General features: G+C 47.8%; 1 protein-coding gene and 4 non-coding genes across 5 annotated transcripts in view; all 5 read right to left on the minus strand.

Moving 5' to 3' along the window:
- Positions 1-15,143, minus strand: part of LOC149331733 (uncharacterized) — a 33,143-nt gene extending 18,000 nt beyond the window's left edge. Inside the window, exons 1-5 of the mRNA XM_089557404.1 lie at positions 14,988-15,143; positions 14,050-14,127; positions 5,659-6,012; positions 4,228-4,463; positions 3,066-3,315 (exon numbers count right to left, since the gene is read on the minus strand). Coding sequence (XP_089413530.1) covers positions 3,066-3,315; positions 4,228-4,463; positions 5,659-6,012; positions 14,050-14,127; positions 14,988-15,143 — 1,074 coding nt within the window. The remainder of the gene's footprint in view (positions 1-3,065; positions 3,316-4,227; positions 4,464-5,658; positions 6,013-14,049; positions 14,128-14,987) is intronic.
- Positions 9,128-9,199, minus strand: TRNAQ-CUG (transfer RNA glutamine (anticodon CUG)). The gene has a single exon. It is a non-coding gene; the product is annotated as a tRNA-Gln (tRNA).
- TRNAE-UUC (transfer RNA glutamic acid (anticodon UUC)) lies at positions 9,212-9,283 on the minus strand. Its single transcript has one exon. It is a non-coding gene; the product is annotated as a tRNA-Glu (tRNA).
- Positions 9,368-9,439, minus strand: TRNAQ-CUG (transfer RNA glutamine (anticodon CUG)). Its single transcript has one exon. It is a non-coding gene; the product is annotated as a tRNA-Gln (tRNA).
- TRNAE-UUC (transfer RNA glutamic acid (anticodon UUC)) lies at positions 9,452-9,523 on the minus strand. The gene has a single exon. It is a non-coding gene; the product is annotated as a tRNA-Glu (tRNA).
- Positions 15,144-25,105: the final 9,962 nt, after the last annotated feature.

Here is a 25,105-nt window from a genome sequence, read left to right on the forward strand (position 1 = left end):
ATATAGGTGCTGCGAGTACGCGGGTTGAAGGCCAGGTCACATATAAGATCCAGGCTTGACTTAAAAACACACTAATAGTTTGAACAAAATGGCTGCAAATTCTACAGCGCTACACACAGGGGATAAATAACATAGGCTGCTGTGCACTTAAGCGGTTTTAGCAAAATACAAGCCTAGCTTCTTGATTTCCAACGCAGCAGAGTACAGGACATCCGCAGGAATTTGGTCCAGTACAGGGGTCTGCAGCGAAGCACGTGGCCCCATCTACCTGGTGGCAAGGCCTTTGTACCAACCAGCCGCTAACTCGTCCGGCTTGCCGACTGCTGCAGATACCACCATCATCCGCCAGCTGCGAACTAAACTGGTCCCGTTTCGGAAACGTCAATACAAGGATCCGCAACAAGCTTTCAGGGGAACGCGCTCGAAAGCTTGTGTATGTGCAGTCGAACCTAGCTGTAGACACAGCTTCAATCCATGCTGCTGCGCGTAGTACCGCATCCAGTGACAGTGACTCTTAGTCCGATATGGAGTGACTTATAGATTAGTTTTCATGTTCCCTTTCTCGGTGCAATAGAACAAGAAGTTCGTTCCACAAATATGATATTTAGATTTCCACATTCGCCTGAAGTGCAAATCATTATTTATCTTCTCGGTGCAATAGAAAAAGAAGTTTGTTTCACAATATGACATCTATAACTACATATTCGACTGAACTTCGGAGCATTATTATTGATCGTCGTGCTGTTGCAAATAAATCTTTTTTTCGTCACGTTTTGCAAAATTTCCAATTTTTCATGAAAAAAACCCTGAAAAAAAAACGGTTTTTTTCATGCCATTCAAAATTTCATGAAATTTTATATCTCTAGGCGTGTGCTTACCTTCGTGTGCTTACCTTAACAGAGGTTTCGCTCGTCTTACTAGGTTCTGCTGGGTACAACCACAGCAAATTTTTTTATCGCAATTTCTAATGGATTTGTTTTTAAATCCATTGCGCCAACAAAAAAAATTGTCAACGTTTGCTAGATTCACTTATCCGTAACTTGAATCCTTCACACCCTTATTTCAACACCCGCAAAAAAATGCCGCGTATGAATCGTTGGGCAGAGAACGAAACGGCTAGAAGCATTACTGACATGTATCGCATTCCTACAAAGAGTGCCCTTCCGCGGTGGCTTAGTGGTTACGGCACTCGGCTGCTGACCCGAAAGACGCGGGTTTGATCCCGGCCGCGACGGCCGAATATCGATCGATGGAGGCGAAATTCTAGACGCCCGTGTACTGTGCGATGTCAGTGAACGTTACTGATCCCCAGGTAGTCGAAATTTCCAGAGCCCTTCACTATGGCATCTCTGATAGCCTGAGTCGCTTTGGGACGTTAAACCCCAAACCAAACCAACCCTACAACGACGTTTCGTTGCGGCCGACATTGTTGTTGAAGCAGATATTGACCCTAAATTTTACCTTCTGACGTCACTGTACCCTTTTCCCTCACCTGAAGAGTCTTGTTAGGACGCTGTTAGCAATGGCACACAGGTGCAATTCATATGAGGCAGGGCTGTTGAAATGGGATGCCGCTGACGTTGCTCCCAGTCCATTTTAGCCAATTTCGGACCATATTTGCAAGGATTTATTATATGCATTGAACATTTTACAGGCAACCTTAGCCAAACGTCATTCTTTCGTGTTTTTTTTTTCTAGCAGCCGTTCCGCAGCGTACTGGAATGAAGTGACAAGAAAAAGGAGAAAGAGGGGAAGGGAGTGTATCAAAAAAGTTTGGCTGTCGGAGCCAAAGCGATATATGAAGAACTATAGCTCCGATAGCGTTGGGCTTCCAACTGAGCTTTTATTGCGCCGAGCCTAGTGTCAACTTTTTTTTAGAGCGATTCTAAAAAAAGATAAACATCTCTTTTATACCGCCGGTTCTAAATAACCATCCACTGGAGCCAAAAACTGTTCGGCATTTACTGATAACCATTTGATCTAAACGCTTCAGAAGCATCCCTTTTTTGGGGGCAGTAGTTCTTTTCAAAAACTTCACGCCATCACGCAAGTTGAACAAGAATGCCTTTTTGGTCGTCTCGTATTTTACTCATATCATATGTACTCACCGAAATTGGTATCGACATTGGATATCACTGAAAAATAAGTACATTGCTGCTTGCATAGAGCTGAAAATTGTTTTTCCAGCTCATGCGAAAGGGTCCCTGCTCTAAGGTCTACCTCTTGGCCACATAACCACAGATGATGCTCTCTCGTGGAGGTGCACAAAGGAAGAAAAAATTAAGGTGAAAGAACGCAAGAACTACTTGAAAGAAGCAAATAAAACTGCTCGTTAATAAAACTGAATACTCACAATAAAACTCGATCTTCAATAAAACTCAACTTGTGTACGTCTGTTCATGCGTCCTTGAGTTGTTTGCGTTGTTTCAAGAATGGATCATCATTAAAGGCAGTGTATACGATGTGGCCCGAAACATCCATGCATTAAAAGTTATTTGTTGCTTCTATTAAATTTACCTGCATACATTTGCATGGATGTTCCGCTACTCATAGCTCCAGTTTGAACATCTTGTGGTGCCACTGGTTCCACTGGTTTGTACAGGAGCAGTCGGGGAAAAAAAGAGACAGTCTCAATTACGTCTCATGTGTCGCAAATCACCGCCGTTGTTAGGCCTTTCGAGCGGTTGCAGGGGGCGCAGCAGACCGGTCGAGCGATCGCCGCACGTGATTGGTCAGGCCGTGCTGCTCTGCATTCAGTTACGCGCTGAAGTCGAGGGTTCGACGGCATGCCGTCTGGTCAGGAATCATGGCTTGTTGAGATTCACTCGTTAACGGTCAGTGACCAGTTAATCTCATCAAGTCAGTTACGCGCTGTTATCGGCGGCCGACAGATGGCGCCAGTTATAGTGACACCCAGGGAAGCGATTTTTTAAATTTACTCGCAGGAAATTGGTTGTAGAGACATATGAGCGCTCATGACAAAAGCTGGCTTTTGAACTGGTCAAAATCAGCTTTGTCATGTGCTCTCCTCTGTAGCATAGCTTTATTGCGAGAGAGGGACCCACGTGGAAAGAGCCCGAGCTGTTGAGGAAGTAGCTCGCCGCCTCGAAGGTGACGCTGAAGAGCAGCCGGGGTGCCATTGACCGCTCGAAGCCGGGCATCGTCTCCCGGAGGTCGGCCAGCAGCCGCGACATGCTCGGCGCTCGCGTCGTGCCGCCCAGGTCGAACGGCATCGGACAGGCGGCCGCTCGTTCCGGGGCAGGCGTCAAGTCGTGCGTGCCCAGAACCACGATGTCCTGCACTAGCGACAGCACGCTGCTCCCCCCCCCCCCCCCCCCCCCCCCCCCCGCGGCCACGCCGGGAATCACTGTGAATAAACCTTATACCTTACTCTTCGTCGAGCAGGGCTTCTCCACTCCTCTCTCTTAACGTCCTCACGGCGTGGTTCGGGTGTTCACCCTGCGTGACTGTACTAATCCTTTCCGTCCCATTTTCTAACGACTGCCTCCCACACTTTACTTTTAAACTCTGATGCCTCCGCCATAATAATCGTCATTACCAATGCCACTGGCACCACCACAGGGTCCGGAAGCGTAGCGATATCTCGACTAGTGGGGAAACCTACACCAAATTGAAGACAGTGTCCATACAAATGGTGCTTGTTCGCGTACCTTTTCATTTGAGTGTTTAATCTTCCGTTGCAGGCTGCCAGCATGATCTCTCTACTGTCAAAAGTTTGCAGTGAGTGAGAGATAAAAGGTAACTGCAATGTAGGTGCCCTTTGGAGGGCTTGCGCAGGTATATCTTAGCAGGGCCCTCTATTGTTCCTGCCGAGGGCGCGTGTCTCAGTGCGTGATCTTAGTAGATAAACTTTATAGTACAAAACACGTCGTGTCTTATTAGTACAGTCTGGACAGCATGGCTAATAGCAGAGACATATACAGTATGTAAGACAGAAGATATCTATGTCTAGAAGCCTTCTTCCTTCTAGTAGAAGGTCCCGTGTTGCGTCTGTCCTGTGCCCGTGTCCGACTAGTGTGTAAGTTCTGCACCTATACAACGTAACTACATGGGTGTGTCGGTATCAAGAACATCCATGCTCACATATACAGGAGCCCTGTGGTGTCCCGGCTACTCTACCAATTTGGGGCCCAGCTTTTAGCCTCGCTTATCGCTGCACAACGGAACCTATGGCAGAGTAGAAAAAGGAAGGGGTGATGGACAGACCTGCTGGGGGACAGCGGGCCGTAGGGCTGCTCCTTGTAAAAGGAGACCACGGCCGACACGAACAGGCCCATCCGACCGAGGTCGTCACGCATGCGCCCCATATGCTCGAAGAACTCGGCGTCCGTGGCCGTGGATGTGCGGTGCGACCGGTAGAAGAAGAGCAGCCCGTCGAGCTGCTTCGAGTGTAGCCACTTGCCGGCCACAGAGCTCAGTTCGTTCGGGGTGGAGCCGCGCACCTGCGCCACATCGTTTTGCATAGATGCAACAGAAAGCGACGAGGCAGTTGCACTGCATTTCGTAATGCATCACTGTAATGGAACATCCACATAAATAGTGTTCGGCGTCAAGAGAGAGCGAAGTCCGCCATACATAACGGCTCCAGCTCTTTCCGACGCAAAACCCGGGGGCGAGGCGAGCGCGATCGGTATAAACCCGATTTATGCTGTCAGCAAAACCGGTCGCTCAATAGGAATGAAAATTTCCCTCGCCACCTCGCTTGTTAAGAGCTGCTACCAGACGGCATAGACGTTTAGACTGAATAGGGACGTCGCAAGGGTGTTTGAGGTTTCAGTACATACCCCATGGTGCGTTTACATGTTTAGGGTATATCGAGCGATAGCATGAACTGTTGTCCTTCGTCGTGTACCCTATATTCCAAAAACATCCTTGTGACGTCCCTATTCAATCTAAACTTCTATGCCGTTAGGTAGCAGCTCTTATTCACCCCCATATATCAACCTTTATTGAGGAAAATAACTGGACCAACTTGCAGCGGTGTGTCCACATTATTCTGAGACCACACAGACTATAATCCTCCGCAACTCTGACGGCGTGATGCGGATCACTACCCTAGCTAGCTGTCCAGACAGAGGGTAGATCGATTCAGGACATATTCTGTATACAGACCCTATCACACCTGTCTAGAACGCTCGAGCGTTGTGCTGCGGAGCAAATGAAGTTAAACAAGTTCACATGCTGCTCTGCTGTTGGCCAAGGCGCTTGTTCCTGTGCGGCTCGTATGCCTCTCGAGCACAATTATTATCAGTGAAAGTCAATATACCTGTTTTAGAATTTTTGCTTAATTTCCTCATCACCACACGAGTGCTCTGGACAGTAATTAACTATACTCTGGTAGAGGGCGATTTGGCCTGTACACGTAACACTGCCAATCCCTCTCCGAATTTCTCACACTCGGTCCGTTCCTTTTGGGGTGCTGCTTTCACACGGACCTACAATACTTACAACGGGCTCCAGCGGTGCAAGTGCTCGTTTCCACGAGACGTTACAGTTCTGGTCTCAAATAAAGCTGATCGCATATATCCTCCTTTGACGAAAAGTAACGAACATACGACTGCCTCGCCCTGGACCACAGGGACTAAAACATACAGCCATAGCTTCAATAAACGGGACACAACACGAAGACCCACCCACCTGGCTGCAGAAGACCGCCGTGGTCTGGACGCCGTCGCCCAAGAGCGCGTACAGCGGCAGGCTCAGGTGGCGGCGTCGCAGGGACGCGAACGCGTCCACCCCGTCGGGGCCTCCGTCCTCGGCTCGCCGGTGGAGTACCCCGCGCGCCGTCAGGTGGACGCAGCAGTAGAGCACCACGGTGCACAGCGACGCCGGCACGTCTCGCAGCGAGTAGTCCCCGCGACCGGGTTCGAAGACGCACCACAGCTGTCGGCCGGAGGAGGCGCTGCCGGCAGTCGATGGGTCACCTCCGAGATCGGGGTCGTCCACGCTATCCACGCTCTCAGAGTCGTCGTCCGCGTCCTGGTGCTTCCGCTTTGTGCAACCGCGAAAATAATTCAGTTACAGCCATAGCTCTTAAACAGGGTTGCAGTTGCAAGTTGTCAATATGGTGTGAAACAGGCGAGCTGACTCTGCTGATAACACGCAGCTAAAGGTTCGGCTGTGGTTCGTGGCGCATCCGATAGAGGGCATCGCAAATTAATTAGTGATTGCACTAATTAGGGATACCACTAGTTAGTATTAGCAGCGGGGGTCGTATAGACTTGCTTTGGCAATACACCAAATCAGGGGGTACAAGGTGACATGGGATAGGCATCATTTGCGAGCAGAGAAGCTAGTCGCGAGAGATTGGTTTGGTTTTGGGGGGTTTAACGTCCCAAAGCGACTAAGGCTATGAGAGACGCCGTAGTGAAGGGCTCCGGAAATTTCGACCACCTGGGGTTCTTTAACGTGCACTGACATCGCACAGCACACGGGCCTCTAGAATTTCTCCTCCAAAGAAATTCTAGCCGGCGCGGCCGGGATCGAACCCGCGTCTTTTGGGCCAGCAGCCGAGCACCATAGCCACTCAGCCACCGCGGCGGCCCGCTAGTCGCGAGAGAGAGAATTTCAGCAGCGATTGAGTTGAGGGAAAAACAGTGGGCTAAGAAAGTTTTCAGTTACTTGTATATGAGGAATATCGACCCAAAATGGAGAAAGCGAACTAGAAAATTAACAAGCAAATGTCAGAACAGCAATGCGAGCGGGCGGGCGGGGGGGGGGGGGGGGGGGGGGGGATTCAGGAATTTTCGGTTAAGAAAAGGTTAAAGAAGCAGGGAGGGGGGGGGGGGGGTTGTCTGTGGAAAATACTTCCGATAAATAAATAGCAAACTACACCGTGCCGGTAAGTTCGCTATGTCCCATGTAAATCTTTTTCTGCCGTCACATCCATGACATTGTTTTGAAGCACAGGGACTTGATTTGGATTTTGATTTTGAACACGCAATTCTTTCAAGCGAGTAATATCTTGCTTAATTAGACCGTTTATTCTGCCTATACACAAATGCGAACCTGCTGACGTCAAGCGACGGGGCAACCACAGCTTTCGTCGGTGTTCTCTGTACCTTGGTCATCATTGCAGACTAGCCCATGCAGCAGCGATGCCTTGTGGAACCATAAGCATTTGCTACAAATTCCAACATATGATTTCGTTCAGTACGCGGGTGTGTCACTGTCGCATTCCACAAATTCGCCAAAACTACTCTTGCAAGCCTTCAGAAATGAGCATCAGTGCTCCCTGCACCTCGCTAACACCGACAGCGCCAGTGTCGCAGGCAGGTGAACTGCCACAGGCGAAAATGCTGGCGTTCGCTAGCACGAAGCAATTTTTAAAGGAGAAATGGCATCTACTGGCCTTCAAAAACCAGCCTTCCTTTCTGTAACCATTTCTTTGTCTCAATTGCAATGAAAAAAAAAAAAAAACAGAGATGTTAATATGGAAACTTCGTCACGACCTTGAATTTCTTTCGGTATATGCGTATTTTTACTATATGCAAACGTTTAGAGCACTTTTACCAAGTTAAGTATGGCAATGGAGGCTTGTATCGCAAGCCCCGGGTGGATGGATGGATGGATGGATGGATGGATGGATGGATGGATGGATGGATGGATGGATGGATGGATGGATGGATGGATGGATGGATGGATGGATGGATGGATGGATGGATGGATGGATCGATGGATGGATGGATGGATGGATGGATGGATGGATGGATGGATGGATGGATGGATGGATGGATGGATCGATGGATGGATGGATGGACGGACGGACGGACGGACGGACGGATGAAAGGTATAGCAGTGTACCCTGTGAAACGGGATGGCGGTAGTTGCCACCTTGCTCGGCTTTCCCCTAAGAAATCTGTCAAATTTAATGGTATTTGCTATATGCATAAAATTCGCTGTTTTTGTTTAATTACAATGTTCAATCCTGAACTTCCATTCTTACGTCAGCTTCTGAGCCATGTATCGTCCAGTCGCTTTTTGCTAACTTCCACCGCAGATTAATTCTTATGACCTTCGTTATGGCACTCAGAGAGAGTGACTGGGCCTACATCGACATCCGGATGGATACTTTCTCATTCTAGCGCAAGATTTTCGATCGTTCCTACAAATTTACCACACTCGGCACATATGCCATTTTCTTGGATAAATTTCTTTTTGCAGCTACGCTTTCTAAATACACCCTAATCAACCCTAGCTTCAAAAAGTAGGCGTTCTCTCCTGAGTTTCGTCCTGATTTGCCTTTTCCAGTTTCTATTCAGTTCTACAGTGCTACATTTCCCTTGAATTAATCTAGTTTTTACCTTCTGCACTTTTTAACCTGTTGTTTAAAGCTCACCATTTATCCGTCCTACTTCTTCCTGCATACTAACTAGTTAGTTTCCTAGTCCTTTTCTGCCAGTCAGCGCTCCTTCTGTACAAGTATTTATGCACCTTACACGCAATTTCCTCAGGCGTTGCGCTGAACTTAGTTGCGCTGAAGGTGAAGCCTACAGCGTCTCCTTCGTCCCCACAAGAATTAACCAGAGTCTATAAATCTTGGCTGTTAGCTAACCGTACAATACATATCGTACGCATATATTAAACCGGGGAACCGCTGCTCCATGGCCGTTCCGCCTATACTGCTCGATAGATCATAACCTAGATTACATTCTTTTAGCTAGCCTAGATTTCCATATTTGTCATGTAAATCATGAACAGCAGCGGTGATAGAGGACAACCCTGCTTTAATCCTGTGAGTACCTTGACAGTTGTCCTACTTCTTAACCCATTCCGTGCAATTTCAACTTTACTATCTTGGTATATTTCCACACAGAATTCCTTCTTTAGATTGTCGTACGCACAGTTTATGTCCAGGAAGGCTAAATAGAGAAGCTTGTTTTCCGCCCTAGATATTTCTATGCATAAGGTAAGCACGAAAAAGCCATCAGCTTGAGAACCCGGGGTGGCTTGGCAGAGCTGCACTTCTTAACAATACGTCATGACGAGAAAGTTTTCGCTCCACCAGAATTTTGCAAAAGGTCTACTTGCACAATGTAGTTTCAATGAAGGAAGAAAAACTTGCACAATGTAGTTTCAATGAAGGAAGAAAAAAAAAACGTTTCTAAGGTCTCACCGAGATTTGAACTCGGATCGCTGGATTCAGAGTCCAGAGTGCTAACCATTACACCATGAGACCGTAAAGAAACTCTTCCGACGCCGGGAATCGAACCCGGGCCTCCTGGGTGAAAGCCAGGTATCCTAGCCACTAGACCACGCCGGAACTGACGGAGCCGTCACATCGGGATCAAAGGGAGCCGCAACTCATAACCTTACCTAAGCAAAGCAAAAAAAAAAAGCGTGCCCAAGGTCTCACCGAGATTTGAACTCGGATCGCTGGATTCAGAGTCCAGAGTGCTAACCATTACACCATGAGACCGTAAAGAAACTCTTCCGACGCCGGGAATCGAACCCGGGCCTCCTGGGTGAAAGCCAGGTATCCTAGCCACTAGACCACGCCGGAACTGGTGGCGCCATCACCCCAGACACAAACTGCATCACACATCAGAGCGTGACCTTCACTGAACAGGACTGGAAGGTCAAAAAATGTGCGTCTCGCCCGGACAGTACTTTTTGACCGACATTCTTTAACTTAATGCTTCTCTCAAGCCAAAAGACTATATTGTTTTCGCATGCAGTTTTTTGTTTTCCCGCTAGATGGCGCAACAAGCTCGCGTTCTTTAGCGTTCTTGGTCTACGTAAGTTAGCCCGCGAAATTCAACCAGTACAGCCCTATATTCCGCGTTCGCTGCACTGTGGTTCGCTGTGACGCTACTAACTGAAAGATGCAGAGTCCTGTCAAATATTTTACTTTGTTTTTCTTGCTTGGAAGGCGTCTAGGTGCGGAGTTGACGAATGTTTGTGGGTGCGCTGTGAAATTTGGGTGTAGGGGGCGGCGACTGAACGCGACCACACGTTTAAGCGTTCCAGAAAATGATAACGGAACACGGATTAAGGTGGAAGTGCGGCCAGGAACATATTTGGAAGGTCGTAGATGTGGACAGAGGGGTGGATTCACTGTTGGGCAACCGAATGTCGCACAAACTGGAAGACATACGAAGACGCAAGATTCTGGCAGCTCTATAAGCGCTTTATTCTGAGCTCCAGTACGTTGAGATAGCTGGCTCACTCGGTTTTAAGTGCTGTGCACCGTTTTCCGGCCACAAATCCTTGTTTTCTCATTGTTTCAGCAGCCCACGGGTAAGCATTTACTTGCAATGCCTTCTCCTCTAAGAAGAACGGTCTGAAAGCTACAGACCAACAGGCAATATATATGTTGGGACCGGTCAGTGTGCACAGAACCAAGACGCAAGCACAGAGATTTCCTGCACATGCGCAGTTGCCACTCTACCACCCACATGCGACGCCATACAGGATTCCCGCCTTGCTTGAAAGAGAAAGGCAGAACCCGACGCCCACGACAGGCAACACCTTTTTTTTTCTTTCAAGGATGGTATGCAGACAGACACGGCATTGAAGTTTCAGATACGCACTCATGTGTTCACGATAAATTCATGCATAACGTTTTTTTCTTTTGTTTTTGCCCAGAACAAGGTTCAGCGCTGGATATACTTTTTCATTGCACAAGCGAAGCGATCGAATATGGCGAGCGAAATCCATTCTACGCAGAATTGTATAAGCACGTGCCGGCTTCTCTTCGAGGGCTTCACTGCAGGGGGCCATTTAGTCTATATCGCCGCTTGAGCCGGTCAGTGAATCGACATCCTGCGCAGAACCGATCGAATGCAGTCAGAATGAGGGCCACCAAGGCACCATGACGTCTACGTATCGAGCGACGAACATTACACTACAAGCTTCCTTTATTAATTGGTTATCGTGCATGGATTGGACCGAGGTATCACGGAGCGCTATACGCAGATCGGATATGATATCGAAGTTTTCGAGGTCTATCCAGAGGCATCGCTGCAATAGGGCGAATTTCAGTTATCACGTGGCCTCCGAGATCACCCCCACGAGCTCGTGATTATCTCGGAGGCCACAATTATCATTAACTAGTCAGCTTGTGATCCCACAGATGGCACTAGACGCAGCGGCATCAAATGATTATCATTATCATCATGCGGTAAAAACACGAATGTACCAATAAGCCTGAACTCGCATACTGAATAGTCAGGCCTATTATTGATTGGAGGTTCGTAGGAAAAAGTTATTCAAACACCTCAAGTTCGCACAATCCACCGAGAGCGATTGCGGAGCGCCTATGGGCGACGATGCGTACTAAGTTTCGGTAGCATTCATTTTTTCGCTACCGAAGCCATCTATCTTCTGTTCTTAATCTGTCGCTGCAGCGCTTGCGGAACACATTTCGTTCTCGGTCATCGTAAAGAAAAACGCTTGTACACGACGCAGACTGAAAGCGGCATTTGGGAACCGCCGCGGTGGTTCTGTGTATATGGCGCCTGGCTGCTGAACTCCCCAAAATTCAGGGGGGCACTTTGTTGACCTAAAGTGCGGTGAGGCGACAGCCTTTAGCGCGGTGTTGCTGCTTGTGTCACTGATGTAAGGTTAAGATGTTAAGTACACAACCGTTTGTGAATCTTAAATGCTGGAGACACTGGAGGGCGTTTGGGAGGCATCCGTCTGATTCGACGCCTTTCTGCAAACACTGTCCAGCGTCTTAGGCAAGGAGAACTACATATGCGTTGGCAGGAAGTAGCGTAGCCCATTAGTACGCTAGGCTGAGGAAAAAGATTTTTCGTGCAAAAAGATTTTTTTTTTCTGGTCTGTCTAGAAAAGCGTGACACCTCTGCAGACAACCTTCTGTCGACAACAGTGAGGCATTAAAGGCTTTCGCCTTAAAAGACGCGGGTTCGATCCTGGCCGCGGTAGTCGAATTTCGATGGAGGCGACCGTGTGCTTTGCGATGCCAGTGCACGTTGAAGAACCCCATATAGTCGAAATTTCCGGAGCCCTCCACTACGGCGCCCCTCTTAGCCTCAGTCGCTTTGGGACGTTAAACCCCCATAAACCAAACCAAAGCGGCATTTGCTTATTTACATATGACAGTCTGGGAATAACTGTCATTCGGACAGCCGAATAAAATTAATTGAACAAGTTAACGTAATTTGAAGATTTTTAATCAAAACAAAATCATTTGCATTGTTATTTCGGGTCTTTGCACTATTATGTACAGCGCGAAAAACTAAGACAAGGGAAGAAACACGCAAACAAACAAGCGCTGTGTGTTTGCGTGTTTCTTCCCTTGTCTTAGTTTTTCGCGCTGTACATAATGTTGAACCTTCACCAACTCGCCCAGTTTTCTGTTCTACTTAAGTCTTTGCACCTTGTTTTCTCAGCTTCTTGCGAGTGTGAGGCTGTTCTCAGTATAGTCCTTGTGATAGCCATGACCATTCGCGAACCTCTAAGCATTTAGTTTGTTCTAATTGATTTCAGTGTTAACTGAAAGCTGTCAATTCCCATCGAGCTGAATCACAATTTACTCACTGCGCATTATAGAACTTCCCGTGTGAGAATTATCAGGTGTCCCACACTTAATCCTGTCATTTTTCGTTACTTGTCAGAAGAAATATATTTGTCTCAATTTCAGACGTGATCACCACAGGGGTGCCCGTCTGAGTCCATACATACATACATACATACATACATACATACATACATACATACATACATACATACATACACATACATACATACATACATACATACATACATACATACATACATACATACATACATACATACATACATACATACATACATACATACATACATACATACATACATACATACATACATACATACATACATACATACATACATACACTGTGCGATGTCAGTGCACGTTAAAGAACCCCAGGTGGTCGGAATTTCCGGAGCCCTTCACTACGGCGTCCCTCATAGCCTGAGTCGCTTTGGGACGTTAAACCCCAATAAACCAAACGAAACCATACATACATACATACACGTTTGTGCAGCATACATGGCCAGGATAAATTGCGTTAATTCTTTACCAAGCCTTCCTTAGGGCCCAACTAACCAACCAATAAGAGATCGATTAAGAGAGTTCGACTGTCGCTGTCAGAGACCATGACCAAAGGGTGGTGCTGTTTACCACTTCTGTGCCCTAAAAGTGAGCCAACTTGACCCTGATACCACCTGAGCTGTGCAGCCCGCTCATCTAAAGTAAAAACACAAGTAACAGTGGAAGCGACAGCAAAAGGCTGCCAGTTCTCCAAACAACAAGAGTTTGGGCTGTTATTGGTCACAAGAGCGAGCCACGTGACCTTATGGGGAAAAATTGAACGCCGATCGGCTGAGAGACAATGAAAAGGGTAGTCACATGATGCCGTGATATTGCAGGATGCTCAGTTACCGACGCCAATGAAGCCGCAAACCCGGAGAACCATGTTTGATACATGATCGCTTGAAGACACAAGCATGAGCTATATATTTGTAGCTGCATGTTGCCCGGTCAGTGCTAGATGACGGACCAGCCTGGACGACTGTGAGCGCGGGGGATTCTCCTTTTAAATGGATTACTGTTAATACCGGAAACGGTGACTTGTGATCCGGCTGCACAAATATCGTGCGAGTGCATGCTAGCCGTAGTAGGCAATGCCTCCACTTGAACAGAAGATCTCTCCTGAATAAAAATGGCAGCAAACTGCTCTGCCTCCTCAAACCGACTGAAACTTTCGGTACCCGATACGGCTTACGTTGCAGAACATCGATGACGTGCAGTGAAGAGCTACCATGTCACATAATAGGCGTAGTTAAGCTAATTGTTGTCTTTGCATTGCGCTTGCAACTCTGCACAGGTAGCTAATCGATCATTTAGCCGATTAAGTTTAACAATGGACGGGGCCAGAGCCTCTAAACGAAGCATAGCAGCTATATTGTTTGAAAACTGCTGAGCACCGTCAGATTGGCGGTGAAATAGGCAAGTTGTCGCATTTGGGACCAACGCTCAGAGAGCAAAGCGTTTTAACATTTTTTTTTTGTACTCACTTCAAGGAGGCTCTTGAAAGAAATCACCTCGTCCGGGGTCATCTTGGTCGGACGGAATAACGCCAGGACCAACGCCACCTGCGTAAAAAAATAGAGACCGGAGTCAAATAGCTCTCACACAGAAGCATCAGCGAAACAAGCGTGCGAATTTAAGTTCCACCTGTACGTGCTACGCGTTGAACTGTATACGCAGCGGCTTTTCACCATCAAAGAACCCCCTTCCAGCTAATGGCATCCACCGATTCTCGTGACCCTGATAGTGTGACAAAACTGGGAGTGGTAGATGAAAGGGGAGGGAGGATCACTCACTTCTGTGGTCGGGGATAGACCCCTTCTCGGCGCTGTCGCTCCGCTCCCTGCATTGCCACGCTAGCAGGTGCTTAATAATCGGCCGACGCCATTGGCTGGAAGGAGGTCCTTTGATGGGGAAAAGCCACTTCGTTCTTGAGTTGTATCCGACTGTAGTGGCTACTGGAAGCAATTTCTCCTTGAGGGTACTGGAAATTTGCTATTCAATATCTCAGAGTACCTCGCAAATACACTCCACCTCATCTTAGCTATTTCACTCTCGTGGTTCTGATATGCGGTCGCTCTAGTCGGATACAATACAAGAATGAAACGGTTTTTCCCCGTCAAAGGACCCCTTTCCAGCAAATAGCGTCCGCCAATCCTCCCTAATGGTAATCGAAACTCCCTCGGACGTCTCATGGATATCCAAAACGTCCACAGGACATTCCAGGGAGCTTATTGCCCACTGGGTCGTGACCCTGCTAGCGTGACAATGCAGGCAGCGGCGCGAAAATGCAGGCAGGTGACTATCCCCTTTCAAGCAGCCTACGCGAGCCAAGGAGAGCTTGGCTCGCGTAGGCTGCATGGCCGTAATTCCCCGTGGTTCTTTCTTCCCACACCAAGACAATCCTCAGTGCAGGTGAACTCACCTGAAATGCCAGCACCGCCGCCGCCACGCAGAAGACAATCACGGTGCGTTTGTGGCTGCCCAGGCGGTGCAGGGTCGGACGGCTGGGGCACTGGTTCCGCTCCGAGGACTCGACCAGCGCCTGCTGGGAACCTCCGACCACTGCTTCCAGCTTCATTGCGGCACCGGCACTGGTTAGGGCGTGCTTGCGTTTATACGAGGGTTCGGAATGGGCTTCGCTGGTCCCTGCTGCACGCGGTACGGGCTTCTTCTGAGGGTTGGTGGTGATGATGATGATGTCCTCATGCTTAATGGCACATACCCGCGGCGGGGGATTGGCCTGGGTGCGTAGTGGATACAAACGTAGTCATGTACAAGGGGTGGAATATTTGGACAATTTTGCGACTTTGACTAGAATTTGTACAATAAAATACGAAAAGAAAAAAGCAGTGAATTCTCATTCTAGCAGAGGAATCTACCTGATGTAATTACATAGTCGTGGATATGTTCGCGCACCGGTTTCAGGGCATATCATTTGGCGCTTGCCCCGAACGAGAGGAGAATCGGAATAGTTAGAGGAAGCCCTAGTCTAGCGAGGGGGATTTCCAAGTGAATTCTACGGACAGCAGCGAAACGCCGGGAGAAGAAGAAAAAGTGATATATGGACTCAATTTCACTATAATTTCACCACAAGACTCACAAAGGTCTTCTTTTGCTTCATTTATGCCTCTGAAATATGAGCGATAATGGTGGCGTTAATACAGCAATGCTTTTCGAAATCTTCTAAACCTTTCGCGGGCTATTGTTGGTTTTGATGCACGGTGAACAGTAAGAGCACGAGTACAATTTTATTTTTAGAGTTGCAAATGAAGAATTACCTCTCGTGTGCTTCTTCAACAGTGTTGGTGAAGAAAAAAAATTGCTGGTGGTTTAGCATTGCTAAGCACGAAATATTGTGCGAAAGCGCAGTTTCTTTGTTTTTGCAGGTGCACGTCACAGCCACGCACCCGAAAGCGCGATTGAGATGTCCACTGACCCAGGGAGCCAGTTGTTTTTATTCATTAAATGGCTTTCCCTCTCCCTCTTTGTTGTTGTTGTTGCTGTTAGCCTTTCAAAAGATGGCACATACTCACACTGGAGGATTGACGAGAAATGGGATACGGAGGTTGCTATTCACCTGTACATATTAAAGGCAAAAAAAAAAAGCCCGCAGGAGAGCAACACCGGTAGATTCTCCTTCATGTAGGGCAGGGACTGAAAGGGAATAGGAGGTATTCATTGAGGGCGCGCTACCAGACGGCGCGAGCGTCGTCGCGGCAAACGCGCCATGTTTGCGGTCGTTCAACGCCAGCTCGCGCAGTGTCACGATACGCCGTGATTCGTGATTTACACGGCCTGAACTGTTAGTGATCCGTAGCATATTTGCACGCAACTCCAGCAGTCTTCTTCGCACAGAGGTGAAACGGCGACAATGGAGCCAAAAATGATCGAGAGATTCAGGCTCACGCCAAAATGCACAGAGGGGAGATAGCGCCAATCCAGACCTGTGTAGATATATAAATTTAGAGGAGGGATAAGACAGCGCAACCTCGTCAGAGATACTTCAAGCTGCCGAGGTCGTCAAACTTTTCTGCTCCAGCAATATCTCAGATGTTGATATTCCGCCGATGTTAAAAGGGCTGCGTCTTGCGCGCTTAGTAACGCACGTCGCCGAAACCTAGTTGCTGTGACATACGCTGTAGCCGGGAAGATAGGAGGATAAGCCTTCGCGAGGCTATCAGCGATCTCATTCACGGTCACACTGCTATGACCCATATTAAACGAGCAACGTTCAATGCGCAGGAAGCAGGGATAAGAATGTGCTTAAAAGTGGTAGAGTCAACATGCGAAGCGAGGGACGAACACAAAGATAAATAATCGACAATGACTGCCACTGCGGAAATAGATTGTTTAAAGCAAGTACTACTGCCAAAAACTACGCTTGAAAAACAGGGGTGAAATCTGGAAGGCGTAGTGAAAAGGACCAGTGTAAACGTGGACAGAATTTTCCGACACCTGCCTTTTCGTTGCATTGCGAGGCGTCGGTTGCTATTGTAATGTTTGTGGGTAGGCTCCTTAAATGATCTTCTGACAGTCCATTTAGAATACGAGGTGGTAAAAGTTTTGCATCTTGGGGGAAAATGTCGTCGAAAACAATGCAAACAGAGGACCCACTGCTTAGCGCTAGACGGATATTATAAATTTGCAAATTTATAGGCTCAAGTAGTCTTTGCACAAACAAAACGCACCAACAAAACGGCTGCTTCTGTTTGCGGCCCTTCCCAATTTTGATCTCCCTCGTTGTTAATCGCAGGTACCGCGCTCATTTTTGGAAGTGTGCTCTGTAGTCGCAACTTGTTCTCACATTCATAGATTTGCCTTATGGACAAATGATATTGCAAACCATCCAGTCACCGGTAACATCTAAAGCGATCTTCTAGAAGGTTGGTCTGGAACTTCCCAAGAAGCACAAAGGACATCTTGAGCTCCTCAAAGCAGTATCTTGCAATTTCAATAAATGCTTGAGTCGTCTGGATCAGAGCGCCATGAGTTTCATCAGACAACTTACAGGCATCCGCCCGCCTTTCCGTCCATCCCTCCAACCAGTCCAAGAAATCGCTCAAAAAGGCAAGCTTCCAGTCGAACGGAGAAGGGTTTTTGATATTCGTCCCTTAGTCTCAGTCCTTTGAAAAGAGTATTGACGCCGCCGCGGTGGCTCAGCGGTTATGGTGCTCGGCTGCTGACCCAAAAGACGCGGGTTCGATCCCGGCCGCGGCGGCTAGAATTTCTTTGGAGGAGAAATTCTAGAGGCCCGTGTACTGTGCGATGTCAGTGCACGTTAAAGAACCCCAGGTGGTCGAAATTTCCGGAGCCCTCCACTACGGCGTCTCTCATAGCCTTAGTCGCTTTGGGACGTTAAACCCCATAAACCAAACCAAACCAAAAGAGTATTGACGTTGACAACTTGAAACCGGCGGTTTCTTCGTGGTGTTTGAGCTTGTGCTCGGCTCCAATCACCCAAAGTGCGTTCGGTACGCAATCACTGAACACCCGCAAAGCAAGTTTAACATTCTGTTTCTCAATGTCTGTTGGAGAAACAGCTTTCCTGGACAGTGTAGCCGTACCAGAGTAAGTTCTCACTCTCTAAATTATATGCGTCTTTGATTGTCTTAAAAATTGCGAGGACACTTTGGCAACTAAAGTGTTGAGAGGCGAAAGCCGAGGACACTATGCCGTGACGACTTCCGGGGGATGTGACGTCACACCGTTCCCGTGGCTGTACCGATACCAAAATTGTACATCTTCCGGGGATCTTAAGTGTTAATTACGCTTAATTACGCACTTCTCCATCTAATTTGACACAAATACGACGTTTTTCCGACCATTCTGCGACCACTCTCCGACAAGACAAACGATAGAGATCTTTCTTAATGGCAATAATAGTCGGATTGTTAAAAGTAACTGAAGACAGGGCCGAAGGCAGAGATAGAGAATCAGTGTAAAAAGCAACAGGCGTAGAGGGAGGGTTGCGATTAGCATAAACAACAGCAGAATAAAAGGCTACAAGCTCAGCGGCATAGGCGCTAGAGTGTGGTTTGAAGAGAGACGATGAACGTATACAATATTTTGTGTTGAGCTAAGAACAACAAATGCGGCACCAGCTGAGCGAGGAGTGAAAGACCCATCAGTCCATCAGTGCAAATATGCAGGGCACGTTAACAAGAGAAGAATACAGCTTTTTGAGATCCAAGTTGAACAAAAGAAAATTTGAATTTCAATGAGCGATAGTCGGACCAGGGATAAAATAAAGGTTGAATTTGTGAGGGGTCGTAAAAGGTATTGACGTAAACTACAGATTGACATAATGTGAAAAGCATAAACTCTGCGCATAACTGGTCTAGATAAATAGGCAAAGGAAGAACGTTTGCAAGAACATGAAGAGCAGCGGTTCGCGTAGTATTATAGGCACCAGTAAGAGCCAGAAGGCGAATTCGTTGAAGCGATAAAAACGATCGATCTCTTAGCCGAGAAAGGGGGCAATGAAAGCACCAAGCTGGGGTGGCATAGGTAATTGTAGGAAGAATAACCTGATGATAAATTTGGCGCATATGAGAAGGAGAAACACGAAAATGGAAATGAAACCAATTAAGAAGCTTGGTGATGGATGCAAGAACTTTTGTATGCAAATAATTGACATGGGGAATAAAGCTTAAGTGAGAGTCAAAGACAACACCTAATAACTTAATACTAAGTTCACACTTGAGACTGTGTCTAATCGAATAGTCGGCTTACGCTTGTGTAACGCCGGGACTCCATTAAAAAACAAAACATAAGGACACTTTTTTGGGGTTTAACTGAACGCGGGATGTGGTACACCAGTTTTGGATTAAAGTTAAAACGGTTGAGCCCAGTGTTGACAACTCGCGGCCAGTTTTGCCAGGGATGAGTATAATGGTGTCATCTGCATATGCCTGAATGTGGATAGGTGAGGGGACAGGAAGGTTTAGGAGATCATATAGCAAAATGTTCCAAAGCAATGGCGAAAGTGGTGAACCCTGCGGACTGCCGAGGGAAGAAGGCACAGAAAGAGTACACGAAGGAGATTAATAGGTCAAATGGTGGTTATGAAAGAAAGACTCCAGAAGGGAATATAGATTTCGAGGGCTACGACGTTTTCGTAAAAAGTGTAAAACCAGAGGGTGCCAAACACTATCAAATGCTCCTCTGAAGTCCAGAGAAATGAGAACCACGGGAATTTTTTTTGTTTATAACTTTGTGAGAACTCCCGCAAATGATATAGAGCCTGAACAGAACTGCGGCCATGCGTGAAACCATACTAATCTCTATGAAGTAGTTTATTTTGGCGCAGGAAGTAATACAGCATACCATATAGTAAACGCTCGAGCACTTTACCGAAAGAAAATTAATACAGATCGGTCGGTAAGAATTCGGAAGGTGCTTTGGTCTATTCGGTTTGGGAATAAAAGCCGGCATTACGCCGGCAAAAATGGCGGAGCTGCGTCACGTAATCGGTAGGGTTGGGACTTCAATTTTCAATTCAATTCAATTCAATGCCTTCTATTTCCTTTTTCAGAGGAGGAGGCAGGACAAAAAGCCGTGGCAACGGCTTGACGCAGGTCCTGCACCCTTACAAATTGGCAGACATACAGATACTTTTGTGGCACAAGTGTTTGACAGGTCAAGAAGAAGAAAAAAAAACTTGTGGGCGAATCGGTGGATTCGAAAAATTTGAGGGATGTTTTTAGAGAACGATGGAAACTTTCGATCGTGCCGATGGCGATGGGATGGTAAGCAGTAGTTCTGATTCTTGAAGTGCCAAGTAAATTCATAAGGATATTTAAAAGAGAAGATTCAAACTGGGCGTCACGGTCGGTGGTGATGGTTGAGGGAACCCCGCACCGGGAGACCCAACCGGCGACGAATGTCCTGGCGATGGTGTCACTGGTGGCGTCAGGCAGAGGGAACGCTTCGGGCCAGCGAGTAAACCGATCGATGCAAGTAAGATACGAATGTCCCGCGGAAGGTGGCCAGGGACCCAATAGGGTAAGGGTACAGGCTAGTTGGTGATCCATAACATATAAATACCAGCGCAAAACAGCAGGACACACGACGAAGAACGAGGACACACAAGCGCTGATTTCCAGCTGACGTTCAATTGGTGAAAATGGGCTTAAATACTGGTTACAAACAACAAAAGGAAAAAGAATATCTTTGCTTGTCACTTCTTCAGGAAGCGCAACTCCGCATCCGACAAGGCGATTGAAGGCGCGCTGACACAATTATCTTGCAGCCCGGCTATCTCAGCAGCCTCCTTGATCTCCCGCACTATCTGGTCCGAGTGCCAGCTGATTACCGAACAGCTGGTCAAGTCCGGAGTGCACTGCTCTTCTTTCCCTGTGATTCGGTCTTTGATGATGCATTTCCGCCGGTGCAGCGCCAGATTGCCTGTACCTGTCTCGAATGTCCTGTAGCGATGTCCTTTCAGCCGCTCATTCAGGCAACGACCCGACTGGCCGACGTAAACCTCGCCGCATGAAAGGGGAATGGAGTACACCACATCGCCTCAAGAAGATTGGTCGGCATAGTGAGGTTGACGTCGTATTTTCGGCCCCTATGAAATTAGGCACTCTATGCGCATGTGTCAACAAGGGAGATGGCGAGCGTCGGCGGTGTAACACGGCACATCAGAACCCCTTCGTCGAATGTGTGGAGGGTGTGGTGTACTGTAATGTAGCGTAATGTAGGCGAGCGGCGCGCACACCAGCAGCGTGCTCTGACGTTACTCCGCGCATGCGCACAACTGACGAGGCGGGCGGCGTCTGCTTCGCCACCGGCGCAACGGCGAGGCGCGCGGCGCGTACACCAGCTGCGGGCTATGACACCACTCCGCGCATGAGCGCTGCTGGCGGAGCAGTGAGGCCACCGCACAGCGCGCAGCCACGCTGACCTCGCGAAGCGGCTGGCGTAGTGTAGCTATCGCTACAAAATCGATTCTTTTTTTTTCATTTGAACTGTTGTTTATTGCAAGCCATGGACAAGACAAACAAACAATGTCAGTACTAAGGAACTGAAAACGATGATGCGTACGATTTCAACAAAAAAGAACAAAAATAGACAACTACAGAGATTCCAGTCTTCCCTTTTTTATTTCTTTCACACATAGTGTGCTCCTTTCCTGGACTCCATTTGAAGGTGATTAGCCTGAACTATCGTGAGACTTCACGCAGGTATCCGATTAGAAAGGTTCCAATGTATGCATGACTGTACCATTGAGTACAAGCCATACTGAAGGACGCAAGCATACACAAGTGCTACAAGACAGGCAATACTTTCTAGATCGGTGTAACATATCGTCTATTGCAAGTGCAACGCGCCGTATATTTCACATCGATCTCGGAAGTCAGGGAGTTGAGGAAGAAAGGGTAGGGGTGGGAGTGATTGTATGGCATAATTATTCCCTTCAATTGCCTCCCTGCCTTGTCCTGCAGTGGGTAGGGGCAAGGAAAATGGAAAGCCAATGCCAGAACTCAGCGCCTACATAAGCTTGGATGTGGCTGCGGTTCGAAAGAGCGCAACCTGCTCCCTGACCTCTCTAATCTCTGACCTGAGCTTTTGTTATCGTTCATGACCTTTTTAAGCTCTGAGCTGGGCTTTGTGTTTTCAATCGCCAACTCGGTGAGCAGATCGGCCATGGCGACGTCCCTGGCATTCTTGGAAGCCCGGGACTTCGCGGCAGATCCGTAGTTCCTTTTGCGGCTTTTCAAGTACGCCGGGTCCTTGTAGTCTGTGGCAAAAGCCCACAAGAGCGCTACCTCCTTGACCTCATTAAGCTCTCTCCTGGTGCTAACTGTTTTTACTCGAGGCAATACCGCTTCAGTCACAGTAGAAAGGAAAGCGTTTCAGATATCGCTTCTAGACTGTTTTTTCTTTGTAAGCCACTAAACATGTCGACGCATGTTGTGGACCTGACACGACAATCAAATGAAGGAAGGAAAAAAGATTGCGCTTGATTTCAGCGAAAAGAAAAATGGGATGACTAGAGTGGTTGACATTTTTTCGTAGAAAAATGTGTCTGCATAAAGAATGGAACAGAAGTTTCTTAAAAGCACAGGAACAAGTCGATGATGAGGTGCAAGTTCTCTAAACTTAAGTATTCCAAGTATTACGAATGGGCACAAAAAAGGAAAATCGTTGGAAGTAAACGTGAAGCATGCACATTACCATAAACACGTCGGGATACAAAAAACTAAAACATACGTCTAAAAAGAGTATTCAATCGAAAACCCTACGAAAATTAAAAACCAAATGTAAGTGTATCCTTATAGTATTCCCTTTTCGAAAGGGGCTTAAATACAGGAGCCCATGGCTACGAGGCGCTCAAGAAAGTCATTGAAGAACCCAAAAAAGGGCGCGCATAGTGTGGGTAAAAGCAAAAATAAAAAAAAGTTCAGCAAAAAGACAGAACTTGATTATACACCCCCATGGGACTATAGCCGCTGTGCGCCGAGGACGGAACACGTCCGTGCATTTGCACTATTCGCATTCGCAAGTCAGAGAAAAATGACGGAACGAAACAACGGATGAAAGCTGAAGCATCGTCTGTTGTCGCAGAGCTACGCACTAAGACATAGCTCATGTAATCTGTAGCTGGATGCACAGACAAGAAGTCAAGATACCCGACACAGCAGGTATGTATACAAGGGCGGCGCAGATGTGTTAGTTTAGCTGAAGCGACAAATGCAGGTAGCCCTCCTACACGATGCAACAAATGCATACAAATGTGCGATTGCGATGCGAACCCTTAAGTCCATCACCTGCCCGCAATATCATTGCGCTCCCTCGGCGAGGATTTGACCGCTGGAGTTCCGCTCTGAGGACGCCATGTCATGGCGTCATGCTCAGAGAACGAAGACGCCCTGGACGGCTACTCTGGTGGCTTCGGGTATGGCGTCCGTCTCTTATTCTGGCGTTCATTTCGAACTTTCCTCCGTTCTTCTTCTCCTCTCTTCGCAATGAAGTTCTCCCTGAAAGCTGTGTAGCGTAGATCTTCTGTCAAGGACAGATGGCTGGGTACCCCCACTGTCGGGAACGGCATTTCTGCCCTGTTTTTAGAGACTGGGATTGAGACCCGGGCCTGAGAGTGAGGGTTGAAGGGCTGCGAAGTCATCGGTCTCCCGGCGGTTGACGGGGGAACGACCGCGCGTGGTGGCTCCATCCCTGGAAACGCCGGCTGCTGAGACCGGAGACTGACGATGGCTGAGACGACGCAGCTCGGGGGCAGTCCACTCGGATCCCAGAGGTGGCGATCCATTTGCGAAGTCAGCGCAGAGCTTTGCAGCGGGCTGGTGCATGTTGCACCAGTGGCGCCAGAAGCGCCCGGCTCTTCATCCGTGTGCTCAGGGAACAAGTAGTCCAGGCACAGCATTTCTGGGGCGAAGTCGCTGATGTTGCTTCCTTCGGGAACGCGGGCGGCCGTCGTGGACTTGGGGCCTTCGACGTCATTCACGGCGGTTGGTTTGCTCTTGCGCGACAAGTCCATCGCGTGTTTTTGACAAGACTGAGCTCCCACGACAATGATTTCCAGACTGGAATCCCGCTCTGTAGACGCCAGCAACGCGGACTGCTCTTCGCTTGGGAAGGGCAGGTGGTCTTTGCTGTAGGTTGCCTTAGCCTTCCATTGTGCGTGTGGTCAAGATGCTTCCAGAGCCCAGGATATGCTGCATGGTGAAAAAGAATCCAGCAAAAAAAAAGTCAAAATGCTGCGTCTTGGGTATCAGCCACCACATGTAGCACAACAGCATCACGGCAGCAGGTATTACAGATAGTATAAAGCATGCAGGTGCAGTACACATAACGACGCCTGTGTCCTCATGATGCATTGACCTTGTCGCGAGATGTTACGGAAACTTTCGCAGTATTATAGTAAAATGGATTTGCGACGCTGATATGGGTTGCCTGATAAAACCACCCACCCTCGCTGTCGTTTCTAATGCAAATTGGCTCGCTCTCGCTATTGGTGCGAATCGCTTGTGTGCCGCACTGTAAAAAATATATGTTTTGGAAGTTTTCTGAATGAACCAGCTAAAATTTAAAAAATAAAGCTAGCAATGCATACAGACCTGGTTCTCTGTTGCTGCTACATGCTTCGCTGTTGGCGACTCCTTTTTATTTATTACTGTGGCTCCCAAATCTACCAAGGCCTTGTGAATGGCCAAAAAACATTGTTATACAAGGTGGCTGCCATATTATCAGAAGACGGCATCTCCTGAGTAGCACTGAAGCACCGACTGTAGGGCTAATTAGCTTAGCGGGCCAAACAAACAGCGCAGCTGTGCACATACACGGCTCTAAACAAGCTAGGCAAAGCAGTGCTCAATAAAAAACGACCTTTATTTGGATTCTGTAACCACAATGTTTCCGTTTAGACAATTGCATTAACCACACAGGTAATGGAGTGGATTCTCTAACCACAATGTGCTATACGACTACGATGAACTATATCGACGGAAAATTACCAGCGCAAGAAGTCGAATTAGAGTAACGTTTTCAGAATGCAAGGACCTGTCCTGCGTCCATCCT

Source organism: Amblyomma mixtum, chromosome 8, assembly GCF_055824585.1.
Source record: "Amblyomma mixtum isolate Tamu chromosome 8, ASM5582458v1, whole genome shotgun sequence".
NCBI classification, from domain to species: Eukaryota; Metazoa; Arthropoda; class Arachnida; order Ixodida; family Ixodidae; genus Amblyomma; species Amblyomma mixtum.